This window comes from Hypanus sabinus, chromosome 13 (assembly GCF_030144855.1).
Source record: "Hypanus sabinus isolate sHypSab1 chromosome 13, sHypSab1.hap1, whole genome shotgun sequence".
In the NCBI taxonomy this organism is placed as follows: Eukaryota; Metazoa; Chordata; class Chondrichthyes; order Myliobatiformes; family Dasyatidae; genus Hypanus; species Hypanus sabinus.
The window spans coordinates 75,937,146-75,950,510 of NC_082718.1; the positions used below are offsets into that span (position 1 = coordinate 75,937,146).

A 13,365-nucleotide genomic window follows, 5' to 3' on the forward strand; every position below is an offset into this window, starting at 1 on the left:
ATTCATGTCGCTGACTTTTCATTGAAACCCTACTCAAGCAAATGCTGTTTTGATGGTAACTCTAGAATTCAACTCTTCTGTGTATTGTTGGGGTCAGGATTGTCAATGATCCTTGCCATCAGTCCAAGAACCTCTACTCCCTACCATCAAGCAGGAGGTACCATAGCGTTAGGATAAGAACTATTAGGATGGGGAAACAACTTCTTCCCCTAGGATGCAGGACTACTGAACTCCCTGCCTCCATCAATAGACTTGAACTTAAATGTTTTGTCATCAATGGTAATTTTCATACTTTGGTGACAATGAAGTACAGTAAGCAATCAGTTCGATCTGACCTGTGTGTAAGACATGTCTGGACAATAGAGTCATGTGCATTAACATTATCTGAATTAATGAATTAAGCATATGTACCAAGGAATAAATAGTCCAGGAGACAAATCTGTACATGTAATGTATTTAATAAATCACACTAAACACATCATTACAAACTGTACATGCTTGGCTGGTTTCAATATAACCAGTAACAGTTGAAAGAGACATACAAATAGTAGATAGGAAGAGCCACGTGACATCCACAAAGGTTACATCAGGATTCATTCATTCTGGAAGGAAAAAGTGAAACAAGCCTTTGGTGGACTTCAAAGGTGAAATTTCCTTGAATAGAAACAGAAGTGGAGTGGGTTCACTTAAGAGATGGGGTCAAAATATCCAGAAGACAAAAGCAAAAGATAAAGTTATTTAAAACTTGTTTTGTTCTGCAATTTTACTACTCCTTGGTTTCAAACAAGGCCTCAAAATAATTTAAATAAATTGGACAAGATAAGGAGGTTCATAAAAGAACACCCACATTTGCCTGAAAGTGCTAGTAATGGACTTAAAAAAACTAGAATTATGAAGGATAGCTTCATGATCCCCAAACTGGAAATTCAGATCCCATTTTCTATGATCTACTAATTTTAAGAAAGCAGATAGGGTGGTGTATCAGAATTTCTAGTTTGTGGGAATCAATTAGAAGAAATTAGATAGAGCTTGTTTGCCTGACAACCATTAGTTTCTGTAAAAATGCTGCCCCAGGTTCAGGTCACAAAAACATACTGGCAGGATATGAAACTTGAATCACGGAGCAGGATGGAACATCGAGGAATTGGGGTTTGTTATTATAACAAGAAACCCTTCATCCCATAGTTGCATTAGGAGACTTTCAAACCTTAGCCAATTGTAATATATTACATCACAGTTTTTAAGAACAAATATGTATTTGTTAATCCTGTCATGTACAAGTAACTTGTCAAGTTCCACCCAACATCTATGGGCAGTTGGCTAGTGACTAGATTTATATTGTAGGCTAGCAGTGCCTCTTGTAATCAATATCAATGTTTAGTTTCTAATTCATACCACAATACTATACCATAAAACCCACTCTTGCCTGAAAATAATCAGTTTCCATGCTCAAAATAAAAGATCCTGAGTACAACCTGCTGTTCTCCTCTTCCCAATGTCTCGTGCTAAAGTATCCACAGAACCTTGTGCAAGAAGCAAGGCTCCATCTCTTGCTTTGGACAAAACTGAAGTCCACAAACAAACTGAGGCATCACCTTGCTAAGGAGACAAAGGATATGATCTTGATTATTCGCTCCTCCATTAACTGTTTCTCCTTTACACAGGAGACCAATCAGGGTTACCTGTTTCCCTGAATGCTGCTGCCAGTGACTTGAGCTGCTGGCAGGAAGTGCACTTATGGACTGGTCCTGCCAGTTCAAATCCATACTGTACTTTACACTGATTAGCCAATGTGCAGATTCATTCATCAATACAAAGTTGACCAACCAGTTATACTTTTTATAATAACTTGCATATAAATCTGGCGACTTCTGCAGTACTCCATCTGTTAACTCACTTGCCAACAAGGAGAATTTGAAGTCACAGATGTCACCACTCCAAAGAAAATTGTGCTATTTTTGTTTTGGTGGGTTCTAATCTAAAAGTCCCTGTGCCAGGACTGAAAATGATGTGTCTGACTGATGACACAGAGATCGACAAAAATAATATCTTTTAGGAATTCAACACAGGCGACCCCCACCCTGACATAGTGGGGTTGTGTTCCTTACTGCTATTTTCTGTAACACAAACCCCCCCCCTCCCCACTGAATCCCACATTATAAGTGGAAGTGTGTTCCTACAGTATTACTTCCCTCTAACATTTTTATCAGCAATGCATCTGGCTTTACTTAACTGCTTTGGCATTTTATATTTGTCTTGCCCTCACAAATTCCATCCCAGTGTATTGTATTCTACATCTCAAATTACTGGATAGTGATTTGGGAATTCTCCAAGAGTGAATTTCTATTTATTGAATGGCCATAATAGGGGTTGCCTGTACAAAGCACATAAAATTGCATGTTTGACTACCATGCACTGATCCATACAAATTTAGTCATTTTTAAAAGCTGGCCAACTAAAATTAGATGGTTTTAACAATTAACTGATCAAAAAATATGTAATTCTGAACAATAAATAACTTCTGCACATACACAACAGTATTAACACAGTTGTAAATTATCATCCACAAAAAAACCTAATCAATCTTAAGGGCTGCTTGTTCCAGGCAGTGTATTGCATTGATTCTGTGCTGTCAAGCATGTAGGTCACAAGCTGTGATACCATGAGGTACAATGTGCACAAAGCAATAATCAGTATGGCTTTTTGTTCAACAATGCCTTGACCAATCTAACTTTTGACAAGTAATATAGTCCTGGTTTAAAATTTGTGCATGACATTGGATAAGGAAGCATGATTAACACCACTCATATTCAATAGAACCGACAAGCTACGTTGAAGACACGGTACATTGTTTAAAACACTGAAATGGCTAAAAAAAACTTGTTGTTGTTGCAACTTACCCAATATCTATGGTCAAATGAACATAGACAACCAAATTCGTTTGCATTGAATGTAGTCCCAATCCTTGCTAAAAATAGCAACTTTTGTAAATATTTCATAAATATATGATAGAGCACAGAAACAGACTACCTGGCCTTCTGTATCTGTGCTGAGCTACTCAATTAGACCCATACCTCTGCTTTCCCCCATTTGGGACAATACTTCCAGCTGAAATTTAGCCACTGGATTAGCAACACCCCATTATTATTTAGTTTCAGCTACAATAGCTGATTAACACCATTTTTACCAACTCAGCACTTCATAGTGGCAAACTGCTCTTTGCCTTTATACAATCTAGATACTTGCTTTAATCCACCTTCAATATCACTCTTCTCTTGTGCTTTGCTCCTATACCACACCCATTCCCATTCTATTGCCCTCTGTATTTCATATCCTGACTGTCATTGACCAATAATTTAAATCTTATTTATAGTAATAGTGAATATAATGTAGTTTTAATCACCCCAATGGAGCAACTTCAAACAATATTTCCCCTAGCAAGGCATAATATGGAAATATTGTAGAGCTTTATAACCTTGAAAGAAAGAGATTTTAAACTGTCATACATTTCTGTGGTTAATACACTTCAAACAATAAGATGCACAATTCCAATTAGCAACTGTTATCTGCCTGATTTAGCTCCCTGAAGGCAAAGTCTAACCAGTGGAAAGTGACAACAGAAATATGCACCAAAAGGTTAGCCTATTGGCCACAAACATAAGCAGAAAAAAAACATTAATATCCAAAAAATGTAAATTATATTAAAAAGCATGCAAACATAATACTGACAGAGCCCAGACCAAATCTGGTGCATATTCAAAATAGTTATTTTTATATAAAAATTTGCAAATAAAAATGGGGAAAATTGTAATTAGTTGCTTTCTTTTGTCATTATGGTAACGAGTTGCTTGGCGGCTTTGGCAATGTCGTATGCACACTGGATCACTTGCTGTGTCACAAGCTGAATGTCAGTTGTGGGACTGGGTTCTGTAGGTAGTGCTTTCTTGCATTCTGACTGAAGTCTGTATGCACTTGAAGTTAATAGACTCAGAGAGGCCCGAACCAGGTCTGAGCGAGGTTTCTACATGTTAAAAGGAGAAACATTTTTCTTCATTAGTTATCCTCCAAACAACTGAACAGCTCATTTAAAAAAATGTGAAGTGTTTTACACATCCAAATAATGGAATAAAACAATTGTATAACCGAACCTAATTTGGGAATTTTGTTTTTATTTGATCCATCCACTTTCTGGCAATTACGTGTGAGAATCTTAACACAAATCTAATTGGACCTTGCGTGGGCCTGCGTTACCTTTCGATCTCAAAGTTAATGATAAGGGTTTAAAGTTAAGAAGCAGGTAAAAAGAACACAATGTGGATGAAAAATACAAAAAAAAATCATGATACCATGGAAGGCAGGAGGGATAATTCCAAAGTTTGCATGGAATGGGGCACTTAAGTAAAAGACAAAGAGAGACAAGGTGAAAATAAGAACAACGGAATTATCACCTGTGACTGTTTTACTAAAAATACTAACTGTAGCAATGAATCAAACCTGTGAACTTCAAATTGTAACAAATTGTAATAAAGTGATCAAAAAAAGTAAGAGGGCAGAGTGGTGAACAAGGCACACTGGCTTTCATTAGTTATTGCACTGAGTATCAGAGATGGAATGTAATGTTGCAGTTGCATGGGATGTTGGGGAGGGCACACTTGGAGTACTGTGTGCAGTTTTGGTTACTCTGTTATTGGAAGGCTACCATAAAACTGGAAATAATGAAAAGAAGATCTATTATTCAAGGGCCTGAGTTATTTGAGAGGTTCAGCAGGCTTGGACTTAATCCCTTGGAGCATAGAAGGCTGAATGGTGACATTAAAGAGGTCACTTCTCTGTCTTATAAAATCCTAAAGGATATACAATACTATCCAAAAGTCTTAGCCACATACCGTGCGTATAAAAAGTATTCCCCCCACCCAGGAAGATTTCATGTTTTATTGTTTTACAACATTGAATCACAGTGGATTTAATTTGGCTTTTTTGACACTGATTAACAAAAAATGACTCTTCCATGTCAAAGTGGAAAAAATTCTACAAATTTGTCTAAATTTACTACAATTATTAAACACAAAGTAATTGATTGCACTATACTCACCCTCTTCAAGTTAGTATTTAGTAGATGCACCTTTGGCAGCAATTACAGCCTTGAGTCTGTGTGGATAGGTCTCCATCAAATCTTGCACATCTGGACACTGCTATTTTTCCCCATTCTTCTTTACAGAATTGCACAAGCTCTGCCAGATTGCATGGGGATCATGAGTGAACAGCCCTTTTCAAGTCCAGCCACAAATTCTCAATGGGATTAAGGTCTGAGCTCCAGGGCTCTGACTTGGCCACTCCTGGACATTAACTTTGTTCTTAAGCCATTCCTGTGTAGCTTTGGCTTTATGCTTGGGGTCATTGTCTTGCTGGAAAACAAATTTTCTCCCAAGTTGCAGTTCTCTTGCAGACTGCATCCTCCTACAGGGTTTTCCTATATTTTGCTACATTCATATTACCCTCTACCTTCATAAGCCCTCCAGGGCCTGCTGCAGTGAAGCATCCCCACAGCATGATGCAGCCACCACCATGCTACATGGTAGGGATAGTATGTTTTTTGGCTATCATTCAAAATGCTATAACATTTAGCATTTAGTCTGATGGCCAAAAGCTCAATTTTGGTTTCATCAGACCATAGAAACTCCTTCCAGCTGACTTCAAAGTCTCTCACATACCTTCTGGCAAACTCTAGCCAAGATTTCAATGTGTGTTTTTTCCCCCAACAATGGCTTTCTCTTTGCCACTCTCCCATAAAGCTGCGACTGGTGAAGCACCTGGCCAACAACTGTTTTACGCAGAGTCTCTCCAACCTCAGCCACTGAAGCTTGTAGTCCTCAGAGCTGTCATAGGTCCCTTGGTGGTCTCCCTCACTAGTCACAGTCACTCAGTTTTTGTGAACAGTCTTCCCTGGGCAGATTTACAGCCGTGTCATGTTCTTTCCACTTCTTGATTGACTTAACTGTACTCTGATATTCAGTGACTTGGAAATTTTCTTGTATCTATGTCCTGACTTGTGCTTTTCAATAACCTTTTCAGGGAGCTACTTGGAGTGCTCTTTTGTCTTCATGGTGTAGTTCTTGCCAGGATACAGACTCACCAGCTGTTGGACCTTTCAGATACAGGTGTATTTTTATTACAATCAGTTGAAACACCTTGACTGCTCATGGTGATTTCTATTTAACTAAAACCAATTGGCTGCACCAGTGATGATTTGGTGTGTCATGTTAAAGGGGGTGAATACTAATACAATCAATTAGTGTTTTATATCTGTAATTTAGATCACTTTGTAGAGATCTGTTTTCACTTTGACACAAAAGTCTTTTTCTGTCGATCAGTGTCAAAAAAAAAAGTCAAGTTAAATCCCAGCAACACACACAAAATGCTGGTGGAACACAGCAGGCCAGGCAGCATCTATTGGAAGAAGTACAGTCGACATTTTGGGTCGAGACCCTTCATCAGGACTAGCGGAAAAAAGAGATAGTAAGAGATTTTAAAGCGGGAGGGGGAGGGGGAGACCCGAAATGATAGAAGACAGGAGGGGGAGGGATGAAGCTAAGAGCTGGGAAGTTGATTGGCAAAAGGGATACAAGGCTAGAAAAGGGGGAGTATCATAGTACGGAAGGCCCTGGAAGGAAGGGGGAGGGTAGCACCAGAGTATCCCTTTTGCCAATCAACTTCCCAGCCCTTAGCTTCATCCCTCCCACTCCTGTCTTCTATCATTTCGGGTCTCCGTCTCCCCCCCCATCAAATCTCTTACTATCTCTTTTTTCCATTAGTCCTGACAAAGGGTCTCGACCCACAATGTCGACTGTATTTCTCCCTATAGATGCTGTCTGGCCTGCTGTGTTCCACCAGCATTTTGCGTGTGTTGCTTGAATTTCCAGCATTTGCACATTTCCTCGTGTTTGTGTTTTCAAATTAAATCCAGTGACTCGATGTAAAACAATCAAACATGAGAGCAAAGTCAAGATGGCACTAAACGGCGACTCCTTTGCTTGCCTCTTCAGAAACAGCTTGGCATCTCTTTTTTTCCTTTTCAAGATTCTTTTGAAGACCCTGACCTGGGGTTATACGCTGACTTAGGTTCTTTGTGGGAATGGGACCCACTCTTGAGGCCTCATGACCGGCGGCTTTTTGATATGCCAAGGATGTGGCCGGGAAGACTAGCGTGCCTTCAGGGTGCCGGATTTTCAGGGACTGTAGATGGACTGATTCAAGGCTGGTGCCCTTGACTGAGGTGTCGCGGGAGAACACAGAACATCTGGAGCAACGGGTTAGCTGCCTTGGGCTGTGTGTCCAGAGACCTGAACCCTGGGGCTGATTCTGGGTGCAGAGCTCGGAAAAAGTGAAGCAACAGACTTTTATCATAGATCAGTGAGTTGTTTGTTATGTCTCTCCTCTCACTGTGGAATAGGGGACACCTCTTTTTCCCTTATATGGGAGAGGGAGAGGGAGAGGGAGAGTGACTCTTTGGTATGCCGAATTACTGGATGAATTTCAGTCATCTGGGGTACTGCAAGTCTAATCTGCATCTTTATTGATGCTTTGCTGCACACTTGAGGGCTCGGTGGAGGGTGCTGATGCTTTTTTGCTGGTGGGGGAGGGGGTTCGTTGCCTTGCTGCTCCTTGTGCACGGGGGGGGGGGGGTGGGCTTTGGGGTTCTTTATTCATTCTTTAGGGCACTCCTGTTTTCATGGATTTTGCAAAGAAAAAGAATTTCAGGATGTATACTGTATACATTTGTGACACCTACTGAAATTCCAAGGAGGTGAAAACTTTTTATAGGCACAGTACCGTATATTAGGTCATTCCAGTTACCAAATAACACCTCATACTACTGAGCTGATACAACACTTTTCCAACTGCCTATTTTAACTAATATACAGTTTGGTGTAAAAGTCTTCGGCACCCGAGCTATATATATGTACCTAATAGTTTTGCACAGTACTGTAGACAGGGCAAATGCACATAGAATGGAAGACTTTGTACAGTTTATTGTATGAACAGTCAATGAATTACAGAACCAAATGGGAACATTTAAACCGTCAGATATGATTAGCTGATAGAATGACAGGTGATTGTACTGTGCACATTCCCCAGCCTGGTTGGTTTGGTATCATATCATATCATGTGCTGACATGATAATGTGGACTTGATTCGACGTATCGATCAATGGATGTGGTATTGTGAGGCTGACATTTCTGTGAGAGGCAACATCAGTAATGTGGCATTACACAACTGATAGAAGTAACTGTATTCAGAAGTTCAGAATTTTAAATAAGCTTGAAGTTATTTGAAAAACAACTTTTGAAGGATTTAAAGAAAACTCACCTTTGGAAAAAGAGCTGCCATCTCCGCTACAGCAACATGTATCCTCTCTGAGCAGGGCATAAAGCTAATGGGTGCAACAGTACAGAGGGAATGGGGGAAAGATGGGGGGAGTGGGGGTAGGGAAGAAGTCATTAGTCATTCAGTTCAAACACAATATTCTAATTAAACATTCAAGCCTAAAATGGTTGTCAGGAACTGAGATGGGCATGCAGTATCAACAATACAATGGCAAGGGTATTCAACTTTGTCTTTGGGATGTAACGGTAAAGTTCGCAAAGCCCAAGTATCTGGGCTCAACTTGAGTTTATATCAAGTTGGCCACACCACAGGTAAAGGCTACACAGGCAGAAAGGGAAGGGGTGGCCACTAGACAGCGTAGCAGTAGGCAGGTAGTGCAGGAGTCCCCTGAGATCATCTCCCTCCTAAACAGATATACTGTTGGGGGAAATATCTCACCAGGGGAAGGCAGCAGCAGCTGAGTTCATTGCACCATGGGTGGCTCTGCGGCACAGGAGGGAAGGAAAAGGAGTGGGAGAGCTATAGTGATAGGGGATTCGATTGTAAGGGGAATAGATAAGCGTTTCTGCGGCCGCAAACGAGACTGCAGGATGGTATGTTGCCTCCCTGGTGCAAGGGTCAAGGATGTCTCTGAACAGCTGCAAGAAATTCTGGAATGGGAGGGTGAACAGCCAGTGGTCATGGTGCTCAGAGGTACCAACGATGTAGGTAAAAAAAATGGGATGAGGTCCTACAAGGTGAATTTAGGGAGTTAGGAGATAAACTAAAAAGTAGGACCACAAAGGTAATAATCTCTGGATTATGACCAGTGCCATGTGCTAGTCAGAGTAGAAATAGGAGGATATTTCAGATGAATACGTGGCTTGAAAAATGGTGCAAGGGGGAGGGATTCAAATTTCTGGGGCATTGGAACCAGTTCTGGGGGAGGGGGGACCGGTATAAACAGGACAGTCTGCATCTGGGCTGGACTGGAACCAATGTCCGGGGGGAGCATTTGCTACTGCTATTCAGGAGGCTTTAAACTAATGTGGCAGGGGGATGGGAACAAGTGCAGAGAGACAGAGGGGTATAAAATGAGGGTAGAAGCAAAAAGTAGTAAGGTGAAAAGTAAAAGTGGCAGGCAGGCAAATCCAGGGCAAAAAGCAAAAAGAGCCACTTTTCAACATAATTGTATAAGGGCTAAGAGTGTTGTAAAAACAAGCCTGAAGGCTTTGTGTGTCAATGCAAGGAGCATTCGTAACAAGGTGGATGAAGTGAATGTGCAGATAGTTATGAATATGATATAGTTGGGATCACAGAGACATGGCTCTAGGGTGACCGAGGATGGGAGCTCAACATCCAGGGATATTCAATATTCAGGAGGGATAGACAGGAAAGAAAAGGAGGTGGGGTAGCATTGCTGGTTAGAGAGGAGATTATCGCAATAGAAAGGAAGGACATTAGCCTGGAGGATGTGGAATCGATATGGGTAGAGCTGCATAGCACTAAGGGGCAGAAAACGCTGGTGGGAGTTGTGTACAGGCCACCTAACAGTAGTAGTGAGGTTGGGGATGGGATTAAACAGGAAATTAGAAATGCATGCAATAAAGGAACAGTAGTTATAATGGGTGACTTCAATCTATATATCGATTGGGTGAACCAAATTGGTAAGGGTGCTGAGGAAGAGGATTTCTTGGAATGCATGCGGGATGGTTTTCTGAACCAACATGTCAAGGAACCAACTAGAGAGCAGGCCATTCTAGATTGGGTATTGAGCAATGAGGAAGGGTTAGTTAGCAATCTTGTCGTGCGAGGCCCCTTGGGTAAGAGTGACCATAATATGGTGGAATTCTTCATTAAGATGGAGAGTGGCATAGTTAATTCAGAAACAAAGGTTCTGAACTTAAAGAAGGGTAACTTTGAAGGTATGAGACGTGAATTAGCTAAGATAGACTGGCAAATGATACTTAAAGGGTTGACAGTGGATATGCAATGGCAAGCATTTAAAGATCGCATGGATGAACTACAACAATTGTTAATCCCAGTTTGGCAAAAGAATAACCAGGGAAGGTAGTGCACCCATGGCTGACAAGGGAAATTAGGGATAGTATCAAGTCCAAAGAAGAAACATATAAATTAGCAAAAAAAAAAGCGGCACACCTGAGGACTGGGAGAAATTCAGAGACCAGCAGAGGAGGACAAAGGGCTTAATTAGGAAAGGGAAAAAAAGATTATGAGAGAAAGCTGGCAGGGAACATAAAAACTGACTGTAAAAGCTTTTATAGATACGTGAAAAGAAAAAGATTGGTCAAGACAAATGTAGGTCCTTTACAGTCAGAAACAGGTGAATTGATCATAGGGAACAAAGACATGGCAGACCAGTTGAATAACTACTTTGGTTCTGTCTTCACTAAGGAGGACATAAATAATCTTCCAGAAATAGTAAGGGACCGAGGGTCTAGTGAGATGGAGGAACTGAGGGAAATACATGTTAGTAGGGAAGTGGTGTTAGGTAAATTGAAGGGATTAAAGGCAGATAAATCCCCAGGGCCAGATGGTCTGCATCCCAGAGTGCTTAAGGAAGTAGCCCAAGAAATAGTGGATGCATTAGTGATTATTCAAAACTCCTTAGATTCTGGATTAGTTCCTGAGGATTGGAGGGTGGCTAATGTAACCCCACTTTTTAAAAAAAGGAGAGAGAAACCGGGGAATTATAGACCGGTTAGTCTGACATCAGTGGTGGGGAAAATGCTAGAGTCGGTTATCAAAGATGTGATAACAGCACATTTGGAAAGAGGTGAAATCATCAGACAAAGTCAGCATGGATTTGTGAAAGGAAAATCATGTCCGACGAATCTTATAGAATTTTTTGAAGATGTAACTAGTAGAGTGGATAGGGGAGAGCCAGTGGATGTGGTATATTTAGATTTTCAAAAGGCTTTTGACAAGGTCCCACACAGGAGATTTGTGTGCAAACTTAAAGCACACAGTATTGGGGGTATGGTATTGATGTGGATAGGGAATTGGTTGGCAGACAGGAAGCAAAGAGTGGAAGTAAACGGGCCCTTTTCAAAATGGCAGGCAGTGACTAGTGGGGTACCGCAAGGCTCAGTGCTCAGACCCCAGTTGTTTACAATATATATTAATGATTTAGACGAGGGAATTAAATGCAGCATCTCCAAGTATGCGGATGACATGAAGCTGGGCGGCGGTGTTAGCTGTGAGGAGGATGCTAAAAGGATGCAGGGTGACTTGGATAGCTTAGGTGAGTGGGCAAATTCATGGCAGATGCAATTTAATGTGGATAAATGTGAGGTTATCCACTTTGGTTGCAAGAACAGGTGGCTGATTAGGAAAAAGGGAGATGCAACGAGACCTGGGTGTCATTGTACACCAGTATTGAAGGTGGGCATGCAGGTACAGCAGGCGGTGAAAAAGGCAAATGGTATGTTGGCATTCATAGCAAAAGGATTTGAGTACAGGAGCAGGGAGGTTCTACTGCAGTTGTACAAGGCCTTGGTGAGACCGCACCTAGTATATTGTTTTTTGTCCCCTAATCTGAGGAAAGACATTCTTGCCATAGAGGAAGTACAGAGAAGGTTCACCAGATTGATTCCTGGGATGGCAGGACTTTCATATGAAGAAAGACTGGATCGACTAGGCTTATACTGGAATTTAGAAGATTGAGGGGGGATCTTATTGAAACATATAAAATTCTAAAGGGATTGGACCGACTAGATGCAGGAAGATTGTTTCCGATGTTGGGGAAGTCCAAAACGTGGGGTCACAGTTTAAGGATAAAGGGGAAGCCTTTCAGGACCGAGATGAGGAAAAACTTCTTCACACAGAGAGTGGTGAATCTGTGGAATTCTCTGCCACAGGAAACAGTTGAGGCCAGTTCATTGGCTATATTTAAGAGGAAGTTAGATATGGTCCTTGTGGCTAAAGGGATCGGGGGTATGGAGAGAAAGCAGGTACAGGGTTCTGAGTTGGATGATCAGCCATGATCATACTGAATGGCGGTGCAGGCTCGAAGGGCCGAAGGGCCTACTCCTGCACCTATTTTCTATGTTTCTATCTTTATGAACTGACTTAGATTGAGTGAATTACACAAGGCAGGCCATCATTTATTGCTTCTTTAGTGGATAAATCCTAAAACAAATTGTGGTTTAAATTAAGGGAACAAAGATTTATATTGAAGCTCTGCTCCATGTTTTATCTACCTGAATTATCTGAACTTGCCATCCTTCCCGCTCAGTGCTTTACATTCATTCTTATGGCACTGGCTAACACCAGCAGCTGTGAATAGAATTGTTATTGTTTTGCAATGTAAAAACAGGAAGCCCATGATTTTTTTGTGCCTGCTCTGCTGGACAAACTTCTAGATTTTTTGCACCAAAATCTGTCAGTTCATTACAGAGAGCTGGCTTCCATTCAATCACTCAAAGCCTAGGCTTACTGAGATTTGCCAGCAAGTTTCAATAATTTAAGGACTGGGAGTAGAAAGCAAAAAAAAAAGTTGCACAAATAAAAATAAATTTGATTTTAGTTTTAATTATAAGCATATTTAGTTATCTTTTAAAATGAATTTAAATATTCCTTACAACTTTAATAGCTGGCAAAGATGGGAGTGGGTCTTTAATATCAGAGCTTTCAGGACATTTCATTGAACCCTCAATGAACCCTTTATTCTTCTGCCTGCAGACTACAGCAGGGCCCACAGACTTCTGGCCAGTAAGATCAATGTGCTACATCTTTACCAAAGCACTGCTGGCAGTGTTTTTGACCATTAGATCAGTTGTAACTGTGGAAATGACTTCAGTGGAAATCTGCTTTCTATATAGAAAATAAGTAAAATAGGCCAATAAAATATTTTCCTTTCACAATATTCTCTGCATTAATCTCACACCCTTTGATTTCCCTGTCAATAGAAGAAAATCAATCTCTCTTGAATATACTCAGCAACCAAGCATTCACAGCCCTCTTTGGAAGATTACACCC

General features: G+C 40.9%; 1 protein-coding gene across 8 annotated transcripts in view; it reads right to left on the minus strand.

Annotated features, from left to right (window-relative positions):
- Positions 1–442: 442 nt before the first annotated feature.
- Positions 443–13,365, minus strand: part of git2a (G protein-coupled receptor kinase interacting ArfGAP 2a) — a 108,480-nt gene continuing 95,557 nt past the window's right edge. For all 8 annotated transcript variants that reach the window (XM_059987910.1, XM_059987909.1, XM_059987913.1 and 5 more), the window contains 2 exons: positions 8,368–8,431; positions 443–4,021 (listed from right to left, as the gene is read on the minus strand). In XM_059987910.1, the coding sequence (XP_059843893.1) occupies positions 3,812–4,021; positions 8,368–8,431 (274 nt within the window). In that variant the 3' untranslated portion in view covers positions 443–3,811. The remainder of the gene's footprint in view (positions 4,022–8,367; positions 8,432–13,365) is intronic.